General features: G+C 42.2%; 1 protein-coding gene across 8 annotated transcripts in view; it reads left to right on the forward strand.

The window, feature by feature from the left end:
- ralgps1 (Ral GEF with PH domain and SH3 binding motif 1) overlaps nucleotides 1-25,800 on the forward strand; it is a 315,193-nt gene that overhangs the window by 201,128 nt on the left and 88,265 nt on the right. For 7 of the 8 annotated variants that reach the window (XM_049604029.1, XM_049604031.1, XM_049604030.1 and 4 more), the window contains 2 exons: nucleotides 21,991-22,128; nucleotides 23,922-24,015. The exons of the other annotated variant lie outside the window; for it this stretch is intronic. In XM_049604029.1, coding sequence (XP_049459986.1) covers nucleotides 21,991-22,128; nucleotides 23,922-24,015 — 232 coding nt within the window. The remainder of the gene's footprint in view (nucleotides 1-21,990; nucleotides 22,129-23,921; nucleotides 24,016-25,800) is intronic. 8 annotated transcript variants of the gene reach the window in all.

The raw sequence follows: 25,800 nt of genomic DNA on the forward strand, positions 1-25,800 counted from the left end.
GCCTACTGCTCAAACAGATCAGTAGAGGACGCAGTGGCCCTGGCACTTCACAACATCCTGCAACATCTGAAAGGTGCCAACACATATGCACGGCTCCTATTCCTGGATTACAGCTCCGCCTTCACCACACCTCACCACAGGTGGTGAGGATGGGAAACAAGGTCTCTGCAGCGCTCACAGTGAGTACCGGAACCCCACCGGGGCTGCTGCCTCAGCCCTCAACTCTTTGCACTTTACACACGATTGCACTTCCACCCAGGACAATAATACTATTTATAAGTATGCAGATGACACGACCATCCTTGGCCTCATCAGACAGGGGGATGAGTTATCATACAGAGACCTGGTTCACAAGATCACTGTCTACAGGGAGGACAACGATCTTGTACTCAACGTCGACAAAACTAAAGAACTCATCATAGACTTCAGGAGACGAGCCCACCCTCTGCAGCCACTCACCATCAACGGGACCATGGTGGAGCGAGCTGACAGCTACAAGTTCTTAGGCCTGTACATCACAGAAAGTCTCAACTGGGCCAAACACACTGTAACCACAGTGGAAAAAAGCTCAGCAGAGGCTGCACTTCATCAGGGTGCTAAAGAAAGCTGGACTTGGTCGCCAGCCCCTCACCCAAGCATACAGAGGCCTTGTGGAGAGCATCCTCACCTCCGCCATTACAGTATGGTATGGCAACACCACCCTTCATTAGAGCTGCAGAGAGGATTATTGGCTCCGGTCTCCCTTCTATGGAGACAAGCACATGCCCTGTTTCATTGGGTGGACTCGGGGTACAACCTGAGACACAGCAGGCCAGGGAGCATCAGTGCTTGCTTGCACAGCTCGCTTTCACAAGAGCTTCTTCCCAGCCACTACCAGACTAGTGGCACAGGACAGTAGGGAGGGGAGAAGGTATCTTACGCCATAACCTCATAACTCTTTTCACACTATACACACCACGTCAGGACAATGTGCAATAACTCTTTTTTCACACTATATACATCACATCAGGACATTGTGCAATAACCCCTTACAACAATAATGTGCAATATTCATAATGTGACTTTTTTTTATTCACTGTATTACTACTATTATTTACTTGCTTTTGGTACTTGTTTGTTATGTGATTTAGTGTGTTTTCTTTATTGACCTTTGTGTGCCTTTTGTTTTTAACTGGTGCTCAGAGAAACACACAAGAATTCCAGTGTACCTGTACTGTGATGTACTTGTGCACATGGCAATAAAACTCTATTCTATTCTATTCTATTCTATTCTATTCTATTCTTGTGTTGCTTTCGTTGCCAATGGTGAAGGCTTCTTTCGCGTTTGTGTCTGTGTCGGTGGTCATAGGGCCAGGGCATAGGTGGACATCTCCGGAGAGTAGTAGACAGAGGATGATGTTGAGTTTGTCGCTTCATTGGCTTTTTGTTGTGGTGATATCCCTTTTTTAGTTGCATTGAACCAGGAGGGATAAATGAAGATGTCAAGCAGTATGCTGTTACCATATCCAAAACGTTTGGTAACGTTGGGTCACCCAGGGTGGTTTTTCAAGTTTGCAAATTGACCCAGCGTGTTGTGTACACTTTGCTCAGTTCTGTCGTGTTTTAAAAATGGACCAGTATCTAAAAGTTTTAAAGTCATAACATATACTAAAAGAGCTGTCAGAGTGCCGAGCTTGCCTGCGGCCATCTTGCCACCTGTCATCCCTTGAGTGTCTGTCTGCATAGACTGCACAGTCTGCACAGTAGCTGCACAGTCTGCACAGTAGTTGTCACCTACTCGGTACATACATCTGTCAGATTCAATTAAGTTTAATTCAAAATGGTACATACATCTGTCAGATTCAATTAAGTTTAATTCAAAATGCTCTGTTGGCAATGTTAGTGTAACAAACACAACATTGCCAATAGAAATAAAATAGAAAAAAAAAGAACAGTTAATGAAATCAAGAACGTAGCAGAAAGCAATGAACACATGTGGATGTGCTAATAAATCACAACGTGGTAAGTGAAGGGTCTGGGTGGTTGTGGTCAGAGTTGGTCAGGAACAAAATAATTATATACAGCAAGATATATACTGTTATACTGTTTATATAAATCACCCTTTCACCTTCTTAGGGTGGTATCTGTAACATTCTCAAGCTCGGGTCCTCTACCAGAGGCCTGGGATTTTGAGGGTTCTGTACAGTATCTTAGCTGTCTACACGTCTGGACTGAAGCTTCAGATGTTGTTCCTAGAATCTGCCGGAGCCACTCTCCCAGTTTTGGGGTCATTGCCCTGAGTGCTCCTACTACCATGGGGACCACGTCAACCTTGACCGTCCACATCTGTTCTAGTTGTTCTTACAACCTTTGATACTTTGCTGTTGGCTGGTATCGCCACACTGGGGCGGCAGTAGCTCAGTCCATAGGGACTTGAGTTGGGAACCGGAGGGTCGCCTGTTCGGTAACTGTCCGGACCAAATATGGAACGTGGACTGGTGGCTTACCTCCTGGGCACTGCCGAGGTGCCCTTGAGAAAGGCACCGAAACCCCCAACCGCTCGGGGCGCCTGACCAAGGCAGCCCCCTCACTCTGACATCTCTCCACCTTGTGCATGTATAGATCCTGTTTGTGCATGTGTGTGTCTTTCGGACCTGTGTGTTAATGACAAAAAGAGGGAAAAAATTGAATTTCCCCTCAGGGGGATTAATAAAGTATATAAAATAAAATAAAAAAAAAAAAACCTGCCCAATTCTGGTGTTTGTCTGGTGTTTGTCAACTACCACTATGTCTGGTTGGTTAGCCAGCTGGTCTATCAGTCTGGAAGCTGAAGTCCCACAGGATCTTAGCGCTGTTGTTCTCAACCACCTTTGGTGATGTGTACCATCGGGATTTGGGTATTTCAAGTCCATACTGGGTACAGATGTTCCTATGGACTATCCCAGCCACTTGGTTGTGCCTCTCCATGTACGCTGTTCCTGCCTGCATCTTACACCCTGCAGCAATGTGCTGGACCTTCTCAGGGGCATCTTTGCACAGCTTTGCACCTTGGGTCTGATCTTCTGTGGTAGACCCTGGCCTCTATGGCCCTTGTGCTTAGGGCCTGTGCTGTAATGATTGCCTCCGTGCTGTCTCCGTGCTGTCTGTCAGCACAGCATTCTCCAGCCACTGGTAGGTCTTCTTGATATCAGCCACATCCTCTATCTGACTATCTGACTCTATCTCTATCTGGTGGTATGCACCATGTAGAGCTTGTTCCTCCAAGTTGTTTGCTCCTCCACCTCTTTGCTCACATCAGGTTTCTGTTATCTGAGGCATTCAATTAGCAGCTCATCCTTTGGGGCCATCTTCTTGATGTACTCCTGGATTTTGGATGGTTCATCCTGGATAGTGGCTCTGATGCTCACTAGTCCTTGGCCTCCCTCTTTCCATTTAGTGTATAGCCTCAGGGTGCTGGACTTGAGGTGGAACCCTCCATGCATGGTGAGGAGCTTTCTTGTCTTGATATCTGTGGCTTCTATCTCCTCCTTTGGCCAGTTTATGATCACAACTGGGTATCTGATGACTAGGGGTGACCCCAAATACTCGATTCTGTGATTTGATTCGGAGAAGTCTGATTCAACTGCCAGTCTCGCTGTCGAATCGTCGCAAAATGTGGTTATGAAACAAGACAGTACCATTCTGACTACACGGGGGTGCTCACTGCTGCTGAACATCTTAATTTGACATAGAATGTATTTGTTTTCTAGTAATTCATGATACATAGCCTATTTTGATACAAACATCAGCCTAATTTAATAAAAAATTGAAAATGACGCGTGCGTTTAATCAATAGGCATATTCATTACTGCGCATGAATAAATCACCCAGTTGCTTGATCCAAATAAGCTGAGGTGAGTGAGTGCACTGCAGGACCATCAGAGCAGCATCGAGGCCTACGGTGATTTAAAGTTAAAGTTAAAATCCCACTCATGTGTGTCACACACCTGAGTGTGTGAAATTTGTTCTCCGTATGTGACCCATCCCCTGGGGGAGCGGTGAGCAGCAACGGTGCCGCGCTCGGGAATCATAAGTTTAAGTTTATTCACTTTATTAATCCCCCTGAGGGGAAATTCAATGTTTTCACTCTTGCTTGTCAATTACACACAGGTCTGAAAGACACACACATGCACAAACAGGACCTATACATGCACAAAGTGGAGAGATCTCAGAGTGAGGGGGCTGCCCTTTGGTCAGGCGCCCCGAGCGGTTGGGGGGTTCGGTGCCTTGCTCAATGGCACCTTGGCAGTGCCCAGGAGGTGAACTGGCACCTCTCCAGCCACCAGTCCACGCTCCATATTTTTGGTCCAGACGGGGACTCGAACAGGCGACGTCATGTGATGATGATTTACGGTGGCAGAGCGCATAAACAAACACTTTGGAGGAGGTATGTGCTCTCAAATTGAACTTTTTTGAAGGGTTATTAGTTTACCTGAAGTGTCTTGAAACAATTTCACCGCTGGTTGTTTTCTTGATAGACTCTGATTTTTTATTTGGCTACTTTTTCATCCGACGTGGCCAAACAATTGAGAGCGGTGACGCACAGTCCTTGTATGAACCTGAGTTGATTAATGAAGTCACTTGAAGTCAGAAAGAAGGAAAACTGTTTCTAAACCTTTTGATGATGTTTTTGGATGTTTATTTGTGAATGAAATGGCAAGTTCTGACGAGTCAGAAACGACTCCTGTTAAAGACATGGATAAGGCTGCAGTGCGTCTGCGCTCATCTAGAGCATCATACCTTGATGAAGTGAAAGGAATAAAGATAAAGATAAAATGATAACACTTTTACTTTTATTATTATTATCTTATTATGCCAACTGAAGAAATAGATTTGTTTATTTGGGTGTTTTACCTCTTTTCTCTGGAGCAGAAACTGACGCAAATGAGCTCATTAATCAGTGAGGGGGAAAACAACATGATTCGACGATTAGTCGGCTAAAGGAAAAATCTGTGAAATCAGATTTGACTATGAAAATTCTTAGCTGGGAACACCCCTACCGATGACTAGTTTATTATTGATTTATTTGTGCAGGGACAATACACATTAATCAACAACAACATTTACACATTACTGTAAATGCATCAGCATTAACTAGAGCTAATTTTCAGCTGCTGCTACAAATATATTGACTGGTCAAAGGACTGATGGCTATGTTGGAGATGGGATGTGCCAGTGTCCCTTTAAAGTTCTTGAGGAACATGGAGTCCATACCATACACATCTGTAGCTTTGGAGTTACTGAGAGAATCTATAGTTTTCAGTACAGCTGTTTCTGAGACATGGGTTAGGCTAAATACTGGTTGTTCATTATCCTCGGATAGGAAAGTGGTGGGCCCATTGTTCACACTCTGGGTGAGTGACTTCAGAGAGTCTACAAAATAATCATTAAAAGCACTGGCGATCTCCTTTGAGTCCTGTTAAACTGCCATTCAAGTTAATTTGCAGCTGCTTATCTGTGTTATTATCAGTTTTCCCTGCCAACAATTTCATATTTTTTATTTTGCGTTGCCCTTGGCTTTACTAATTATTTTAATGAAGAAGTTAGCCTTAGCCTTTCTAATTCCTTTAGTGACCTTGTTTCTCAGCATAACAAACCTGTGTCTATGTACAACCAATTTTGATTTAATGCCTTTGAGTGTGCTGTCCCTTTCCTTCACAAGTTTCCATATCTCACCCTTTAACCATGTAATAACAGTTTTCTGACCTTGTTTTTGTTTTGTGGCCTGCTGGAAACTAGTAGTAATAGACTGTATAGTGGACATCAGGACCTGACTGACTGACTACATCTGTATATTGCAGACAGTCACTCCAGTTTATTTCTCTGATGGCATTTTCATATTTGGTTATGCTGCATCTAGGGATTCTAAAGCAGGGAGGATTTTTACTTGTTGCTGGCTTAAATCTGTGTTTTGAAAGCTTTCTGGCTATAAGGGTCATGATGTGATCAGAGAGACCTGTCACCATATTGTAGGACTTGGTTATTCTTTCTGGTTTGTTACTGAAGACTAAGTCAATCTGAGACTGGGTTTTACCAGTAATTCTTGTTGGTCCTTTAATCATCTGTGTTAGATCAAAGGTATCTGTGACCTGTTTTTTCAAGGCTTCCTGATAGATTTGTTCTCCCAGTTGATGTTAAAATCACCCATTAGTATGACCTCCTTATCAAAGTTGCATCCCTTTGGCAAGTTTCTAAGTTGCTCAAAGAAAATAATTTTTGCAGAGGGTGGACGGTAGACCCCTATAAGGGTGAAGGACATTTGGGGAGACTGTCACATTGATACCAGTGCACTCAAGTACATTATCACATGCCCACATCTGATTACACTGAATATCATCTTTAACATAAAAGAGAATGCCACCATACCTATTTTCAGCCCTATCATTTCTAAAGACAGTATATCCAGGTATATTGATGGCAGCTGAGGGTGAGTCAGGGTAGAGCCAGGTTTCAGATAGACATAAAAAATGCAGATTAGATTGAACAAGAAGGTGCTTTATTTCTTCACTTTTGGGCACGAGGCTGCGTATCTCTCCCTGAACCTTCTCTGCGGTGCTGAGAGTGTTCTCTTGTCTTATTTCAACTGCCATGTCCCCATCAGTAAATAGCTCCTCAAGGGCAGAGAGCTTTGGCTTCTTCTGGAAACAAAAAAAGACAAGGGAAAAAAAGACAAGCAAGATAGGTGCCAACAAGTTAATTTTCTTCTGAAAATGAAGTAGGGGGAAAAAAACAGGATGTCTATATATATATATATATATATATATATATATATTTTTACCAGTGTTGCTACTGCAGCTGTACAGTCTTCATCAGATGAGTCATGGTCACCAGCTGTCTCTTCAAGGTCCTGGTCCATCTGCTGGGCCTGGGTCATTACACCTTTATTCTGTATTAAATAGATTATGGGAGTCATATACACTGATCTACAGTGGAAGAGGAATAAAATAATACCAATAACAATAAACACCTGTTGTGATGTCCTACTCATCAGCTCCCCCTTAGTCTGGTCCACACTCCATCGGCCACTTTCGTACTGAATCTTGGGTCTAAGGCTGTGCCTTCCTCCAAGAACTGCATAGTGCTCTCATCCTGCAAGACAATAACATAGTATAGTAGTCATGTCTCTGAGTATACCTAATTAAAACAGTTGAGATATCAGGATTATGCTACACACTTGGTATCGTTTTGAGAGGCCATCCCAGATCTTGTCCTTTATGGTCTGTGTAAAGGAGGAGTCCTCATCAGTAACTGTGAAGGGGTGCTGGAGTTTCCCCAAGATGAGTAGAATCTGGCCCAGAGTTGGACTCCTTTCAGCAGCGATGCAGACGGTTGAAATATAGAGGATCTTCATAACTTTGACAAACGATTCTGCTTTTCTGTAATACTCATCAGAAAGCCTCTCCAGTCAGAAAAAATATACACATTGTTTTGTTAGCTAGACTACAGCCTTTTGAGCACATTAGTTCACATTGATAATGGAATAAGGTAATATCAATGTCCATCCTTATCTACAATACCTGTCCTTTTCCATTGATTTTTAACTGAGGGTCCATGGAGGCTGCCTGGATGGCAGGGAATTGCTCCAGAAATCACTCCACCATCAGCAACAGGCTGTTCCACCTGTTCTTCACATCCAGAATGACAGCATGTTCCAGAAGACCTAGAGAGAGACTGTGTGTGTGGTTGTCAAACTGGTTGTCTATTTGTAGTAATAGTTCAATAACTGATTTAGCCATGGAATTTTGCTCTAAGTTTAGTCTATTTTTATTTCTACTTACCGAGAAGACGCTGCTTCTCTTTTAGGACAGGTTTAGCCAAGCTACACCTCTTTAACCACACCACCATAGCTCTTGGGCTTAGTGCGCATGCGCCCGCATGTGCAGCCTGTTGTTTTCTCAGTTTTCTTACTTTTTTGCTTTATTAAGTTTGGTATTTGTGCTTGCTTTTTTGTGACTGCCATTTTGAAACTGCACCCTCTCCAAACATGCTGATTGAGAGAGTTGTGCTCGTTTTCCTCACTCTGGAATTATTTCTTTCATTCAGACCCAGCACCATTGCGCAACAACTTCATGGCCGCATTGTTTACTCCAGAGAGCTGAGGCCGGCCAGCTTGGCGGCCGGAACATCGGAGATACCAGCTGAATTGTGGAGGAAAACACACAGAGGATGCAGGGGAGGAAGTAAACAGCGGCGGAAAAAAGCAGGGTTGAGACAACGGAGGATTATGGAGAAGAGAAGATAGAAGCTGACGAGCTGACAGCGGTCGCCAGGAGTCAGAAGGAGTACTGGGAATGTAGTCTGATGTGCTTCACTGAGACGTGGCTTCACCAGGACATTCCCAACAACAATGTTTCAATCAGCGGCTTTCAGACTGTTCGGGCCGACTGGGACTGCACCGAGAGTGGTAAGCGCAAAGGAGGGGGGCTTGCTGTTCTAATAAATAACTGATGGTGCAGTCCTGACCATATTTCTATTAAGGAACGTATCTGTTGCCCGGACATTGAACTGTTTGCTGTTGGACTCAGGCCATATTAGTTGCCCAGGGAGTTTTCACATGCAGTTATTGTAACTGTTTACATCCCCCCCTCTGCCAACCCGACGTCGGCATGTGACGTCATTCACTCCGCCATAGCCCGCCTGCAGACTAAATACCCAAGTGCCTTCATAGCTATCTCGGGTGACTTCAACCATGTCACCATGGAAACAACATTGCCCACATTTACACAGTATGTGGGCTGCCCTACCAGAGAAGAGAGAACACTGGACTTGCTGTTTGCAAACGCCAAAGATGCATACAGCTGCTCCCCCCTCCCCTCTCTGGGTAGGTCAGACCACAGTCTGGTGCACCTCAACCCCTGCTATGTACCACTAGTCAAGAGTCAGCCTGCAACCATGAGGACAGTGAGGAGATGGTCGGAGGAGGCTTATGAGACACTGCAGGGCTGTTTTGGGGTGACAGACTGGCAGGCACTCTGTGAGCCACATGGGGAGGACATCGACGGGCTCACAGAATGCATCACGGACTACATCAGCTTCTGTGTGGACTCCACTGTCCCAGCCAGGATTGTCCATTGTTATCCAAATAACAAACCGTGGGTAACAAAGGACATCAAAGCCATCCTCAACTCAAAGAAGAGGGCCTTCAGAGCTGGTAACAGGGAGGAGGTGAGAACAATACAGGGGGAGCTGAAGATGAAGATAAGGGAGGCTAAGGAGATGTACAGGAGGAAGCTGGAGAGGAAACTCCAGCAGAACAACATGAGAAAAGTCTGGAGTAGAATGAGGACCATCACTGGCTTCAGGACCAACAACCACAGAGGAGTTGAGGGCAGCGTGGACAAGGCCAATGAACTAAATCTGTTTTTTAACAGATTTGACACTGCTGGACCATCTCCCACTCCGCCTTCCTCCAATCCTCACTCTCACACCTCAACACCCTCCTGCTTGACCCCCCCCCCCCCCCCCACACACACACACACACACCTCCTCCCCCCTTGGCCAGACTGACTGCACTCTCCATCATGAGGACTACACCCCTCCCCCACGTGTCGTCACCTCCACAATGTGCTTCACTGCTGACCATGTGAGAAGGAAGCTGATGAGACTCCACTCAAATAAGGCTGCAGGCACTGATGGTGTCAGCCCCAGGGTGCTCAAAGCCTGTGCCCCCCAGCTATGTGGAGTACTTCAGCATATCTTCAACATGAGCCTGAGTCTCCAGAGGGTCCCCTTGCTGTGGAAGACATCCTGCCTCGTTCCTGTGCCAAAGATGCCGCGTCCCAGTGGCTCCAAGGACTACAGACCTGTGGCATTGACCTCCCACATCATGAAGACCTTGGAGAGACTCGTCTTGGAGCAGCTCCGGCCCATGGTCAAGCCACTTTTGGACCCCCTCCAGTTCGCCTATCAGCCCCGACTTGGAGTTGAGGACGCCATCATCTACCTGCTCAACCGTGTCTACGCCCATTTGGATAAGCTGGCGAGCACTGTGAGGGTCATGTTTTTTGACTTCTACGTCAAAATACGTCATACGTCCAGCTCTACTGGGTGACAAGCTGACAGCAATGCAGGTGGATGCCCCCCTGGTGTCCTGGATTGTAGACTACTTGACTGGCAGACCACACTATGTGTGCTTGCAACGCTGTATGTCAGACAGAGTGGTCAGCAATACCGGGGCCCTGCAGGGGACTGTCCTCTCTCCCATCCTCTTCACCCTCTACACCACGGACTTCAGCTATTGCACTGAGACCTGCCATCTTCAGAAGTTTTCTGATGACTCTGCTATAGTTGGATGTATCACCAAGTGTGATGAGGATGAGTACAGGGCTGTTGTGGATAACTTTGTCACATGGTGTGAGCAGAACCATCTGCACCTCAACGTGGCAAAAACAAAGGAACTGGCTGTGGATCGGAGGACCAAGACACCGGTGACCCCTGTTTCCATCCAGGGGGTCAGTGTGGACATTGTAGAGGACTATAAGTACCTGGGGGTACACATTGACAATAAACTGGACTGGGCTAAGAACACTAACACTCTCTACAGGAAGGGCCAGAGCCATCTCTATTTTCTGAGGCGACTGAGGTCCTTCAACATCTGCCGGACTATGCTCAGGATTTTCTATGAGTCTGTGGTGGCCAGTGCTATCCTCTGTGCTGTTGGGTGCTGGGGCAGCAGGCTAAGGGTGGCGGACGCCAACAGACTCAACAAACTGATCCGCAAGGCCAGTGACGTTGTGGGAACGGAGTGTGACTCTCTGATGGTGGTGTCAGAGAGGAGGATGCTGTCTAAGCTACGAGCTATCTTGGACAGTGTCTCACACCCACTCCACCATGTGCTGGTCAGGCACAAGAGTACTTTCAGTGGGAGACTCATACCACCAAGATGTACCACTGAGCGCCACAGGAAATCATTCCTGCCTGTGGCCATCAAACTGTACAACTCCTCCCTCTGAGTGGCCCTGAGACTTTTTCACACACTGCAATAATTTAATGTAACTTGTGCAATAACCCCATTTCACCCTGACTGTATATATCCATATTAGCTGCATTGTCTACAGTGATGGCAACAACTTTTTCCTTCATATTGAATTTATCAAGAATATCCCCTATCTCCTCAGCTATTACAAGCCCTGTCTGTGATGTGTAGACTGCCCTGGTGTGCAGGAATTTCTCCTTCATGGCACCCTGTCTAGGGGCGGCACGGTGGTGGGGTGGTTAGCACTGTCGCCTCACAGCAAGAGGGTTCGATCCCGGGTGTGGGAGCCCTTCTGTGCAGAGTTTGCATGTTCCCCCCCCTGTCTCCGGGCACTCCAGCTTCCTCCCACAGTCCAAAGACATGCAGATTGGGGATTAGGTTAATTGATAACTCTAAATTGTCCGTAGGTGTGAATGTGAGCGTGAGTGGTTGTCTGTCTCCATGTGTCAGCCCTGCGATAGTCTGGCGACCTGTCCAGGGTGTACCCTGCCTCTCGCCCGATGTCAGCTGGGATAGGCTCCAATCCCCTGCGACCCTCAAGAGGATGAAGTGGTTAGAAGATGAATGAATGAATGGCACCCTCTCTCACAAAGTGGACTGAAACAGTCAAGTAGTGGTCCTGTGCCACACTGGTCCAGCCATCCACAGTCACAGCCACATTTTTTTTTTTTTTTTTTTTTTTTTTAATATATTTTATTAATCCCCTAGGGGGGATTCAGTTTTTCACTCTGTTGTCAATTACACACAGGTCCGAACACACATATGCACAAACTGGATCTATACATGCACTAAGTGGAGAGATGTCAGAGTGGGCTGCCCGTGACAGGCGCCGGTTGGGGGGCACCTGGCACCTCTCCAGCTACCAGTCCACGCTCCATATTTTGGTCCAGACAGGGACTTGAACAGGCGACCCTCTGGTTCCCAACCCAAGTCCCTATGGACTGAGCTACTGCCGCCCCCACATCCTTGACGTCTTGCAATTCTCTCTTGACATTTCCGTTCTCTACTGCATACCATGCAGGTATGAGTGTATTTGACAGCATGTATCTGCTGGGGGACTCATATCTGGGGTTCAGGGCTCTTATCATCTCCCTAATTGACATTGGACACAAAAACATCAACAATAGCATGGTTGTAATCAGCTTGACAAACAAATCCTCCGCACACTGTCATAGACTTTACTATACTTTATTTGAGGGAACAATGCATTTTGCATTCAGCGTCATCAGGTTCACCTCAGATCTGACCTGAGCATTCAGAGGTGTGTTTAAATGCTTGCTGGTCACATGACAAATTTCATTTTTTTCTCTAAGCAAACACATCACAGTATACAAAAACAAGACAATTACATCAATCATGAAGTTGAAAAATATGTATCAACCATGGTATAAAGTTAAAAAAAAAGAAGCATAAAATAGCATGGTTGTATTATTATTGCTTACTGTAAAAGTCAAAAAACCTGGTCAACAATACCCTTTACAGTTTACTTACCTCCACCATGGAGCCTCCACTGTGGAAAAAGCAGCAAACCTTTAACAACAAAGTTTGTGACTGCCCTGTGGCACTCATCTTGTTTTTCTTTTGACATTTTTCCTTTTTCTGCCAGTGTGAACGGATTCACACTGACTGGCCTTGTCATCCTCACATCAGGGTGGACAGGATCAGAGGCTTCTGTGAGGAGAAGATAAACATAACAGTGCTGTTTAACCAGCCGACCCAATAGATGACCACATTTTAACAAGCGAATATCAGTTACAGTCATTCATTAGTAAGCTTTTGATTTAGATAGCTACACAACAACAGCTTGCGAGATTTCAGGCACGGTATGAGATTGCTGCTTGTTCTCGTGATATTTCGGCCGCGCTTTGGAAAGCAGAGCTAGATGGTAAACAAACAGCACAGCACACTGGTAAGGTAAGACAACACGTTTACATGTCGTTTTCTATATGTTCTCTGACATTTATCCTAATGATATGAGGCGGTCTTTGTGGAAAAAAAGCTTGTTTAGTGGACTAACTTTGCACTTGAAGGTTGCCCGTTCACTTACGTTTTAACAGGTCTGAAGCTACTATGCGCCCCGTCTGTATCTAGACTAAAGGCTAACATGCTAACTATAATTTTTATGTCACTAGTCACTTGAAACAAATTTAGGACGATAGGAGACAGGTTGAAATAAACCGAAATTTCTCTTTAAGTAAACAGACATAAGGTTGGCTGAACTTTGCTAAACATAAACTTACCTATCGAAACACCTGACACAGTGCTGTCCTCAGCACTCTCGGATGAAGCAGAGTCTGGTGGTGGAGATTTTGAAGGAGGCCGCTCTGGCTCTGTAACGTCCACAGGTGGACTTGAATGCTGAGAGGAGATGGATGCGGTCCGCTCTTCTTGCAGTCAAACACAGAGCTACTTTCTGCTCTTAAACTGATTCCATGCACGTTCAGATGCTTCATCAAATTTGTCGTGTTGCTGGCCTTAGCAATAATGTCCTTTTAACAAATATTGCATCACGCACTACTGGCATCAATCTTGCTAAAATGAAGCCACACCTCGGTGGTGTTTTTTTACCTGCTTCGATGACACACACACACACACACACACACACACACACACTGTAGTTCACAACACAGATACAGGTGAACCCGGTCTGTGGGCGTAACCACATACTGTAAGTATTTTTCCTGCATGCCCAACCACGTGTAACGTTACAGCCAATCACGGGCAGCCTTATCAGATCTTGAGCATGTGATTAACTCCTAGGTACCGAAAGTTGGCACCGAAAGACAAGGCATCTTTTGATACTGGGTAGTATCGAAGCATTTTGGTCGGTTCCATTAACCCTATGGGCCCTAGGCTTTTTGGGGGTATTTTTACTGCCTTTACCTTTAAGCTCATATCACAGTCATTCTAAAGGCTACATACACATGCTATATCTTGTTTTTTTCAGGATGTCAATATGGGCTAACCAGATTTGCCATCATTTCATGTCCTTCTATGTGCCTGTATTTTATATAAATTTTTATATCAATGAAAAAAACAAATCCGTGTGACTAAATTCTTACATTTTTACATGTATCTCAGCATAGCAAATTGGAAGTTGACATATTCTACCATATATGAAGAGGGGAGACTCTCTGGAATCTGGCAATATAAGAACCATGATGGTGGGACATTCTGTCACTTCACAGTTGTCCAAAACATGTGGTTTGTGCCAGGCGGACATGATTGCCAGTATTTTTTCGTTATTGCAAGAATTGACTCATTCACAAGTCAAAAATGTGTTTTATCTGAAAGAAACATGCAATATTTACATCTAAGATAACTGAAAAATAGTCAACCAAGTGCAATGATGTCCTCCAAGATAATATTTGCCACTTTGTTTGCAGTAAACAAAGTTTGTTGTTGTTTTTCAGTTTCAGTTATGTATTGGGGGGACATTTTGGGCATGGGGGGGGCATGTCCCCCTCAATGTATATGGTGACTACGGCCCTGTCATGCATGCATAATTAGGCTACAGTTGTCTGGGTGCGCAAAGGTGAAGTACGCTGGTCTTGTCATACAAAGTTTGACGAGTGTCAACTGGACAATATGGAGATGTTTGCATCTTGAAAGCTGTACTACAAATGTGGATCGACAGGGAGAAACACACGCAAGCCTAAGACGTGGTAAGATACGATATTCCTCACTATATGAAGTGACTGATAACAAGATGGATTGTAAAGAAATTCGTCAGGTTTTTATTTTGTAGACAATCAATCTGTATTTATAGCAGGGGATGACAGCACAATGATGTGTGTGGTATCACTGGAAAGCTCTAGTCCTGCGCTTTCATGTGATATGCGTGGCATTTCTGTGCGACTCTGCATTCGTGAGTAATCCATCTAAGAGGAATGTGTGTGCAAAGCTGCATGAAAGCTCTGTTATTCATGATTTTAGTGTAACTTTATCATTTTTTTTGCTGCGAAAACATTAGACTACCGACAAGTGCTTGATCTTGTCGGAAAGCTATGATTCTGCTGTTTCACGTGATGTGCGTGGCTTCTCGCTGGAGAAAATCAATAGAGAAGAACAGGTGTGAATTTGGATGCACTATGCGTCGTTCGGGCCCATAGACCAAAGTTTGGTACCAAGCTCTAGTCCTGCCCTATGTCAACCATTCTGGGTGGGTCCCATCCCTGAGCAGCTGGGCCATCTGTGCTGCTCATCGTTCATGGAGTGCAGTTAGCTTCTTCAGCCAGTATGTATGGATCCCATACGCCCTTCCAGTATGTTTCCATCTCAGCTCTTGTCTGACCTGCTGTTATTTCCCTGCCACTGAGAGAACACCTGTAAATGATTACAATTACATTTACTTTATACTTTAATTACTTAAGTCCATTACATGTAACTAATTAATCCTCAACACTGCTCTTACCTTAGTCTTTGGCAGTGGCTGGGTCATTGGATGTTGTCTTCCATACAGGCTGTTGTTTTACGGTTGAGCTTATTCATATCTTCCTTTACCTGGAGCTCTTGGATCTCTGGGTCCACCACTCTGTAGAAGTATGCACTTGTAGCATCCTTTTGGCTAGTTAAGTGGACTTCCTGAGCAGTGCATTTTGGCCCAAATGGTTTACTTTTTGCAAAGAGTTCCATACAAATTGTTTGAATCTGGTCTTTCAAATCAGTAGACAGAGTAAATTATTTTGTGCGGCATGTGTTAGAGAGCTCATAGTGCCTTATTATCCCACCAGAACACTGCGCTCTGAGAACGCAGGGTTACTCGTGGTCCCTAAAGTCTCCAAAAGTAGATCAGGAGCCAGAGCCTTTAGCTATCAGGCTCTTCTCCTGTGGAATCATCTTCCTGCTACGGTCCGGGAGGCAGACACCGTCTTCACATTTAAGACTAGACTTAAGGCTTTCCTCTTTGATAAAGCTTATAGTTAGGGCTGGCTCAGGCTTGCCCTGTACCAGCCCCTAGTTAGGCTGACTTAGGCCTAGTCTGCCGGAGGACCCCCCTATAATACACCGGGCACCTTCTCTTCTTCTTCTTCTTCTCTCTCTCTCTCTCTCTCGTATTCTATTACAGCATCTTGCTAACTCGGCCATTCTGGATGTCACTAACTCAGCTTCTTCTCCAGAGCCTTTGTGCTCCACTGTCTCTCAGATTAACTCATATCGCAGCGGTGCCTGGACAGCGTGATGTGTGTGGTTGTGCTGCTGCCGTGGTCCTGCCAGATGCCTCCTGCTGCTGCTGCTGCCATCATTAGTCATTAGTCATACTTCTACTGTTATTATACACGACTATTGTTATCACACATGTATACTGCCAGATATTAATACATACTTTCAACATATTGTACCACAGTAGCCAGAACTATAACTATAATATTATTACTTTCAATAATGTTGTTGTAAGCTACTGTCATTACCTGCATCTCTCTCTCTCTCTCTCTCTCTCTCTCTCTCTCTCTCTCTCTCTGTCTCATTGTGTCATGTGGATTACTGTTAATTTGTTATGCTGATCTGTTCTGTACGACATCTATTGCACGTCTGTCCGTCCTGGAAGAGGGATCCCTCCTCAGTTGCTCTTCCTGAGGTTTCTACCGTTTTTTTTTCCCCGTTAAAGGGGTTTTTTTGGGGAGTTTTTCCTTATCCGCCGCGAGGGTCATAAGGACAAAGGGATGTCGTATGCTGTAAAGCCCTGTGAGGCAAATTGTGATTTGTGATATTGGGCTGTATAAATAAAATTGATTGATTGATTGATTGATGTGTGATTTTGATTCCATTTTGTCTAAAGTGTCAATTCTTGTGAGCGCCAACAGTTTAGATTTGGCTGTTGTCAAGATTTGCTTAGCTGCCTCCATAGCACCAGAGCTGGTTTCTAGAAGCATCTTCTGAGGTGAGTTTGCTATTTTGCAGGCCACTTCCGTAGTTCTTAAGCATTTTTTCTCCTCGCAAGACATAGAAAAGTGTTTGTTTTTCTCACCACAGCAGATCTTAGTGTTGTTACTGTTGATGAAAAGCTTTTAGAAGCAGTGGCTACTCCAGAATGTTTCATTTGGGTGGCCAGATGGGGTCACTGAAAATCTTGGGGTGGTATGAATTCTGTTATGTTGCTTAAGGATATAGGCTAGCTTAAAACTATGTTAGTATGGAGAGTTAAGGAATCATATACTGATAAACTTTGTTTTCTTTTGTTGCATACAAAATATTATACATATTATTATATACATATTATATGATGTGTGTTATGGCTTCTATTTCCATGTCGATTGCCAGCAGAGATTTCAACACGCTTTGCAAGTGAAATGATAAACAGATCAGAATGATGACTTGCATTATTTACCGTGTTTAATAGATGTTTATTGTAGCAGGTTGATTTCCATGATCCAGTCTTACAATACAAGTGATTGTGTTCTGATATTTACAGATAACAACAAAAAAAATGAAACAAACAAAGCAATTGAAAAACTGTGTGCTGGTGTCTTCCTGAGTTGACTAAATGTGACACCTTCCTAATTATCCCAAGTCCGCAGGTAAAATAAGAACAATTACAAAAATAAATGGAAAAAAATCTATTTCTCACCTAACCATTACACATAAACCAAGGCATAAATAAAATACACACTGGGTTCAGTTACCAAATAATAATACACATAAAAATGGCTCAGACAATGTGCATATAGACTATTAATAGTACAGATAACATTTTGAGTTCCACAACAGTCATGTTATATATACCATACATGTGATTTTTTTTTTTTAACAGACAGGTTGTCCTTTTCTACAAAGACAGATTTTGTTGTCAGTGGAAACACGGCTGACTATAGGACGGTATCTTCCAGGGAAATACACTAATGACATTAATGAATTCATCTGTTTAACCCTGTTTTACCGTACAGCAAAGGTCTTCAAAGGTGCAGTGTGGGTGTGCTCCTCAGAGAGTCCTTTTATGAATGCACATTCCTCACCATGTTCTTTCTGGTCTTTTCCAAAGCCCTGTTAAAATATTATGTCTGCCCCAATTTTTCATATCCTATGATAGCCATACTGCTCCTCTATCCACTTAATGTTTTCAGAAAAGAAAAAAATAATCCATGTCTTCCATGTCTGAATATCAGTGTATGTGTGAATTGCCTCGAACATTGCCTCTGTCTGTTCTAGCCTTTGTTTATGGTTCAAAAGAAAAAGCATTGATGTAAAACAGAGTGATTTCAACTGTTTTTAGGCTGTTATGGGAACACTGGTAAAAGAACTTTCCATAGCTAGCGCAGTAGCCTTTATTTTCTTGCATCTAGTCAAAAAGAAACATTAGAATATAAACCATCACTATAAGACACCATCAAACTGAGATAAAATATGCTAAACTAATTATAAACATGAGTGCTGTCTGAAAAGTATCAAACACATGGACATGGACCATGCAAGGCCTGGTTATCTATAATGTTTCACAGCAGGAGAGAGTGATACATTGGGTGGTGAATTATGAATCAGTAGTACACCAGGAAAAACAAATATTAAACTCTTATTACCTGCACTGTTACATTAGTGTTTGTATATTTGCCTTTGGGCAGTCAAATTCTACGAAGAAGCAAACATACATATTGGGAGATTTTGACAAGAGTTAGGCTTCCATCAAGCCATGACTGTGCTGAAGTGAAAGCGCAGTGACTCTCAGGAAGAGGCCAATCCATGCTTAATGTCATGGGCTGGTTAATGTGGAGGTTAACACTCAAGTGTTGGAAACATGTGATCTGTAACAGTAAGGCAATGTTAATTCAGGGACTGCCATATGTCAACACAACCCATTTAATCCCTTATACAACCCAGATCAAGATGCTTAAACATTTTAAAGCCCTTCTCATAATAGAGGCTGCTACTAGCTTTCTGCCCCACGGTGTAATCTTGCCTGTGGTGTCTGCAACCACTGAAGTATAACTAATGTTCATCCTTGGACTTTAATGGAACACTGACATTTTGGAAAATAACCAATTTGTTGTGTGGATGAGAATGAAATCTCTATGGGGATTCGATTTTCCCAGTCCTGCACAATGTAAAAAAGGGCACACTGTTATTTTAGCAGGGCTGGATTATTCTGAGAGGGAGCCTTCTAAAAGAGCAGAGGAAAAACATTGTCCTGTCCATTTATGTTGATAAATCCAAATTATTTCCCATTTGTTTCACCAATGTAGTGGGGGGGGGGTTGTACACTGTCACTGGGGTGAAATTGATTTATGTTTAATAATTTCTTCGCTGTATCTTTACAGTGTGGCTGGCTAAACATGACACTGCCTTCTAATGGAAATGTGTTGTACCCCCCGTCTATCCATGTAACACACGAGAATGTGTCCAAGCAGCACCTGTAAACATTTAGTAATGAGCAGCAGCCTGAAAAAGCATAATTTTAGCTTTACTATTTAGTCACTGGATTAAACACAAACACATTTAGAAATATGGACCATGAGCACAATATTAAGTGAAACCATAACCGCAAGTGGCCATTCCAGGATTCAAGCCAGCTTGAAACATTTTAAGCTGAAATCTGTAAAGGATCAAGACCTTTGACGGATCACAACACCTGCATAAAAATAAATAACAGGCTTTGCAACCATCAGAAAGACTCTCATTCATTTATGTCCAAATCTGTGCTGGGTCAAACTCTTCTATGGTAACACTGTTCACCTCTATTGATCAAGTGCAGAAACATTTTGGGGACATGCTTTAGTGGTTTAAATTAAAAAAAACAAACAAACAAAAATGAGTTTGGTGATGTTTGGACAAGCTGACATTGATTAACGGCCAAATTTTGTGTCTAAAGCTTATGCACTTTATGGAACTGGTGGCACTCCCTAGGGAGTGGTTTCAAAATAATTTTACACTTGTCATTCAACATTGTAGAGGAACATGTCCTGAAAGTTTTGTAATGATTATACAAACAATTTCTGAATTATAGTCCTATTTTTTGGCATGTCACATCCATTTATTTTGCATTTGCAGCATCACCGTAGTGTTGATTTTGAATAAAACTTTCAGGGTTTGTTTTAGGTACTTATGTGTATATATCCTGCAAGTTTCGTAATGATTGGCTCAAGGGTTGAGGAGGTAAGTCTATATATGTATTGATCAGAACCCTGTCAAAGTTTGTTGTTTAATATCTTTGAAAAACAATGAGATATTAACAAGATTTTGATAACTTTTCAGAAACTTAGTCCAAGTAATCCACAAAAAATGTGGCATGAATCAGACCTACTGTTTGGAAGGAGATATCAAAAGTGTGTTTTTCATAAAACGTCAAAATTGAGTGGCGGTGACCCTGACTGACCTATTCAATATAATTTTATACACATGGTTCAACGTTATTATCTAAAATATCAAGCACGTTTTGTTTCTGTTTTGGACAAACAGTTTTTCATTTATTGTCTAATCTGTGTTATGCCTCACCCTTTTTTATATTTGTCACCCCCAGTGGTGATTTTGAATGGAACTTTCAAGGTTTGTTGGTAGTACATATGTAGACATTTACTGCAGGTGTTGTGATGACTGGCACAACAGTCATAGAGTTAGGTCCATTTATGTGCTGAGCCACGCCCACTCTATAGTTCATTGGTCAGTATCTTCAGTATGCAATGAGATATCAACAAGTTTTTGATACCTTGTGATGAGCTAATGATCCATAGAAAATTGGTACCTACGGTGGAAAATCTAATAGGCGGACCTTAATGGTTATTGAGGCTTTTTTGTATTGCACATTGAGCTGGACTGGACTGAAACTGTCAAGTTTCAAGTAAATCCAGCAAACAGTGTAGGTGTTATAACTGTTCTAAATTAACCTTTAATTATAGTGCCCCCTTTCAGGTCGATTGGGGTCATATTTCTTGGGCAGCATTTGCACAACTTCCAATCATTGGTGAACATTAGTGTACATGTGTCTGACATGTACAGTACTGTCTCACAGGAATATGTGAAAACACTTCTGATGATAAAAAATAATTCATAGAAAAACAAGAGGGGTTTATTTCAGCCCTTCAGGTTTGAAACCCCTAAAAATGTGTTACAGATGTACTGTAAAAAATACAAATCTATGAGTAAAATCATTGATTTGTTAATTCAGAAATTTCCAATTAATAGAAAGTTTTTATATGCAGAAGAAAAGGATAACAGGAGCGCTGCTGGTGTCCCCCAAACCACCGGTGCTCATGGAAGGGTTAAAAAATCCAGAAGGCATAAAGAATCAAAGTTCAGGCACTCAGGTCGGTTTGGAAAAATTAAAAAGCCTTTATTTAATGGGCAAGAGTCATTAAAAACACCAACGCGTGTCGGCTTGCGCCTTCCTCAGGGTGTATGAAGACAAGAGAGCAAACAAAGCAATTGAATTGCTTTGTTTGCTCTCACTAGCCCATTAAATAAAGGCTTTTTAATTTTTCCAAACCGACCTGAGTGCCTGGACTTTGAGTCTTTATGCCTTCTTAATAGAAAGTTTTGTTGCGGATTTTTGGAAGCCTCACTGTGTAAGGATGGCAATGTCAGTTTGTCCATCCAACACAAATGTACTGTATCTTAAAAAAAACAAGTGTCCAGATTGTCAAGACATTTAGCATGGGTATTCTAGATCTTCTTGCTCCACCATCAGGTTAAATATTTCTCCTTGATCGATGTTTTCATTCATGACATGGTGTCTAGAAAACTAATGGCCAGATTTCCTTTACATTTTCTTTGTATTCATGATCCTCAGATAATGACTTCCTTTGGAGCCTCCTTTGAACCAAAATGCAAACTCTGCATGTTTGCACATGAGGCAGATAAAAAAATCTAAAATTGCAGATTGTTTCTTCCAAAGCAGTGCCAAAACTACTCTAAAAGACAAATATTCTTACACTGAAATTAATGTGTGTGTTTGATTTGAATAATTATTTTTGCCAGGATGTCATTCCATAAGTAGGAATTTTGTCAAAGCAAAGCTATTGTCATTGCTGGGAGTTAGTTAGTGATTTGCTGTCTTGTGTTATGTCTTCTAGGAATATACCTGTTGGACATGATCTACATTGACTCAGCCTATCCTGCATCAGACAGTATCATAGAGACAGAGCAACGGACCAATCAGATGAACAACCTTCTGAGGGTCATCTCCGACTTGCAGATGTCATGTAACTATGGTATGAAACAAATAACAATATCTACATTATCTAGTGGAATAGCTTTGTTACTTGCTTGCTAGAGTTATTTGATAGTATTATTATTATCATTATTATTATTATTAATATCATTACTTGTTCAAGCCCAGAGGGCTGAACCCCTTTTGTTTTTGCGTAAATTTGTCATTATTGATATAACTGCAAGCAGTGATTCCAGTCCAAGCCAGCATGGACTGTAAAATCTTGAAGGTTGCAAAGGATCAAGAATTATGTAGTAATAATAATGATGACAATAATAATAATAATAATGATAATAATAATAATAATAGCATATATGTCATAAGTAAATATTAGTATATGGCAGTATATATATGTGACAATTATAGTCATATTTGTATAATAATAGTAGAGGAAGATGATTTGGAAGGGGTCCAGAGAGAACTACAGAGTCAGACATTGTTTTTGCATATTCACACACCGACTTGACATTTATTTTTGACAACTCCGATTGGCGTAACCGGATGTTATTACCGCTGATGTGAATAACAATGTTACTGAATCTATGTTTATCCTTAGCCAGCAGCTTTAAATTTGATTCAATGTCACCTGCTTTGGAGCCAGAGCTTGGATTGGACTAGTGGTCTGCAAAGAGTTTGCAAAAGTATGATTTAGAGAAAACTTGCAAAAGTTGCAAAATCATACATTTTTAGAGCAGAAGACCACTGGAGCAAAGATGCAGATACAATTGAGAGATTTATATGGTGAGAGAATTTTACCTCAAAGCCAAGCCTTTCTTGAAATAACTGTGAAAACATAAACTTGATTGTTACAGCAACATCATGATGTCAATAGGTGTGATTTTTTTTATGGCTGAGTAGCAGGTGGAATTTGCAAACAACCTGCCATTTTGGTAAGTTTTTGTTGTACAGTTTTTGCTGCAGGAAGACTTTTAGCAGAGAAAAATAAGAAGAAGAAGAATCAGAGCAAAAGCATTTGCTTTCTTGCTTTTTGGTCCCTTAATTAAAGATATGTGTAAATCAGTTTTGAAAAGTCAAAATGTTATTTCTACATGTAAAGATATATTTGTAAATTGTCAAATTTGTCTTACAAATATCTTATTTTTGCGTTTCAACATGTCAAAGTAACATGTCATTTTTGCTAAACTAACACTAAATAGCTATTAGTCATTCTTATTGATTAAATGTTAAAAGGGCTTGAAATAATATCTCCAAAACTCTGCTACTCACACCAAAACAATCTAGATTGATAATTAGCACTACAGGTCAGAAGAAAAATACAAGTTTTTTATTTGGGGGTGAACTTTTCCTTTAAGTAGATCGATGCAGGAGTATTGTCCTCACGTTAGCAGTTTTACAGATATCTGATTGCCCATTTATACGTGAATTCCAGCAATGTACAATAATTCCTTTTTTGTTATCTGCATCTTATATTCCACTGTTTGAGTTTTTTTTCTGCTCAGTCTTTTGCTCTTTTTTAACTGCACACTGAGGAAAGTATAGTCAAAACATCTGTGCATTATTTTCCCCTATGCTCAACATAGAAACATGGCATCCTGATGTGGGTGTGTAACCCTCTTTTGCATTTAGTGATATTTGAATTCACCAAAGTGATGAGGGCTGTATATCATTTTAGTGGACATCCAGAGCTATTATCACTGAGTCGGTATCTGTATATAGATTCTTCTTTGTTTCCCTTGGTCAAAATGATCAAGCAAATCTTGCACATACTATATGTGATCTGTCAGTTTGAGTTTTTTTTATCTAAGGTAACCTCTTCTAACCTTTTTTCTTCAGATTACTTGGTGACTCTGCCACATGTCCAGAAGTATCTGTTATCAGTTCGCTATATAGAGGAACTCCAGAAGTTTGTAGAGGATGACAACTTCAAGTAAGTCTCATCTCAGTGTTCACCTTGGTCACGACACAAGCTTTTCTCCAGCACAAACAAACATGGAAGTGGGTTTGAAATTGACCAGGGTCAATGCACAGGAAGCAGGATTAAAAACCACAGCAACTGGTTCTGTTTCTCCACAGGGATTTCATTCATCAGGGGCTGATGACTTTCTCAGGCAGCATCTGAGATCCACTGCTCGCAAATAGGTTTGGCTGACTGCCACAGCTAATGACAGTTTGGATTTAGCACTTGATGTTTGGGGTGGGGCATTATTTGGGGGCTCTGGTTATACTTGGTCTATTTATTTAGTCTTACTGTTTTCAGACTGCAGGTTCAAGTGGGATATAATGTATTTTAAAATATGAATAAAATATGAATGAGGATAGTGATAGTGAGATACTGGCTACAGTTGCATTCGTAGTAGTGATGAAACATCGAAAAACAGAGACAAAACGAGCATCAGATGGATTGTATTGATAATAAATACGCCACAATAATATAAATAACCAGTGCCAATTAATCAGTCAGTGAGAATATGTGTGTGTGGGCAGGGCATAAGCACATGCAGCAAGCAGGAAGCAGCAGCAGTGACCCACCGTCCGACGTGACGGGCTGGGTGGGTATGAAGCACCTGCCATAGCAGGCGAACACACCATCTGCAGTCATTTGACTTGACCAGTGGACTTCACTAAAGGCTGATTGGCTGGGGAGACAGGTGACATGCTTTATGTTCTAAAACTTGAGTCCAGTTCAGACCAGCCAGTTAACACCGCTGCAACTTTTTTCTGCAACATTTAAAATAGTTTCATCTGGTCACCAATCTTTGTTCTGAAAAGAGCTTATGGTGCCCCCATTGTGTTTAAAAGGGCCCCACTTGGTCCAGAGGGTATAAAAGAGGGTATAAAAGTCCAGCAGCAGTTGTAAACTTTGGCCTCCACGAGTGCAAACTACATGTTATTCTTGTGGTCTAAGACAGTCCAAAAACATGAACATCTCATTTATGATCTGGTCAAGTAAAGCTTTGAGTTACTCCATAGACAATGAATGGTGAGCTATGTTCAAGATGACACTGAGAGCATTCAAGGGAATGTTCTGAGTATATAGGTACATTATCTGTTTCAGAGCAGGGAACACTACAATAGAAAGATCATTTATATATAAAATAAAACAAACATTCTTGGGGTCCATATTATCCGTCTTCATTCATTGACTACGGAGCAGCTCCAGACTTTATACCCTATGACATCGCAAGTTTGAGACTTCCTTTTCTGGTTTCTGACTTTGAGAGAGAAGAGCTCGTGTTAACAAATATTGATTAAAGTTTCCTGGGCCATGGATATAATATATTGAAATTCTTATTTTAGATGGTCTTCTCTAATTTTTAGGAAGAATTTTCCTGATGTTTAGTCATCAAAATTGTGAGGTCTTTTTAACTTCCTCCTGTGAGACTAATTCTCTAATGTTGCAGCGGTCTAAAATGTGCAAGCGGAGAGAGTCAAAAAGCCCTTGGGGAGCTGTAAAATGACCAGAGCCTTTTAGAGGGCATCATTAACCTGCACACACTGAGATCAGTCAGATAGGAAATACCCTCTCCAGCCTTGAGCACTTGAATATTTTTTTTTCAAGATATTTTTTGGGCATTTTTAAGCCTTTAATTGACAGGACAGACAAGTGTGAAAGGGGGAGAGAGAGAGGGAGTGACATGCAGCAAAGGGCCACAGGCCGAATTCGAACCCAGGCCGCTGCGGCAACAGCCCTGCACATGGGGCGCCTGCTCCA

The sequence above is a fragment of the Epinephelus fuscoguttatus genome, linkage group LG18 (assembly GCF_011397635.1).
Source record: "Epinephelus fuscoguttatus linkage group LG18, E.fuscoguttatus.final_Chr_v1".
Lineage (NCBI taxonomy): Eukaryota > Metazoa > Chordata > Actinopteri > Perciformes > Serranidae > Epinephelus > Epinephelus fuscoguttatus.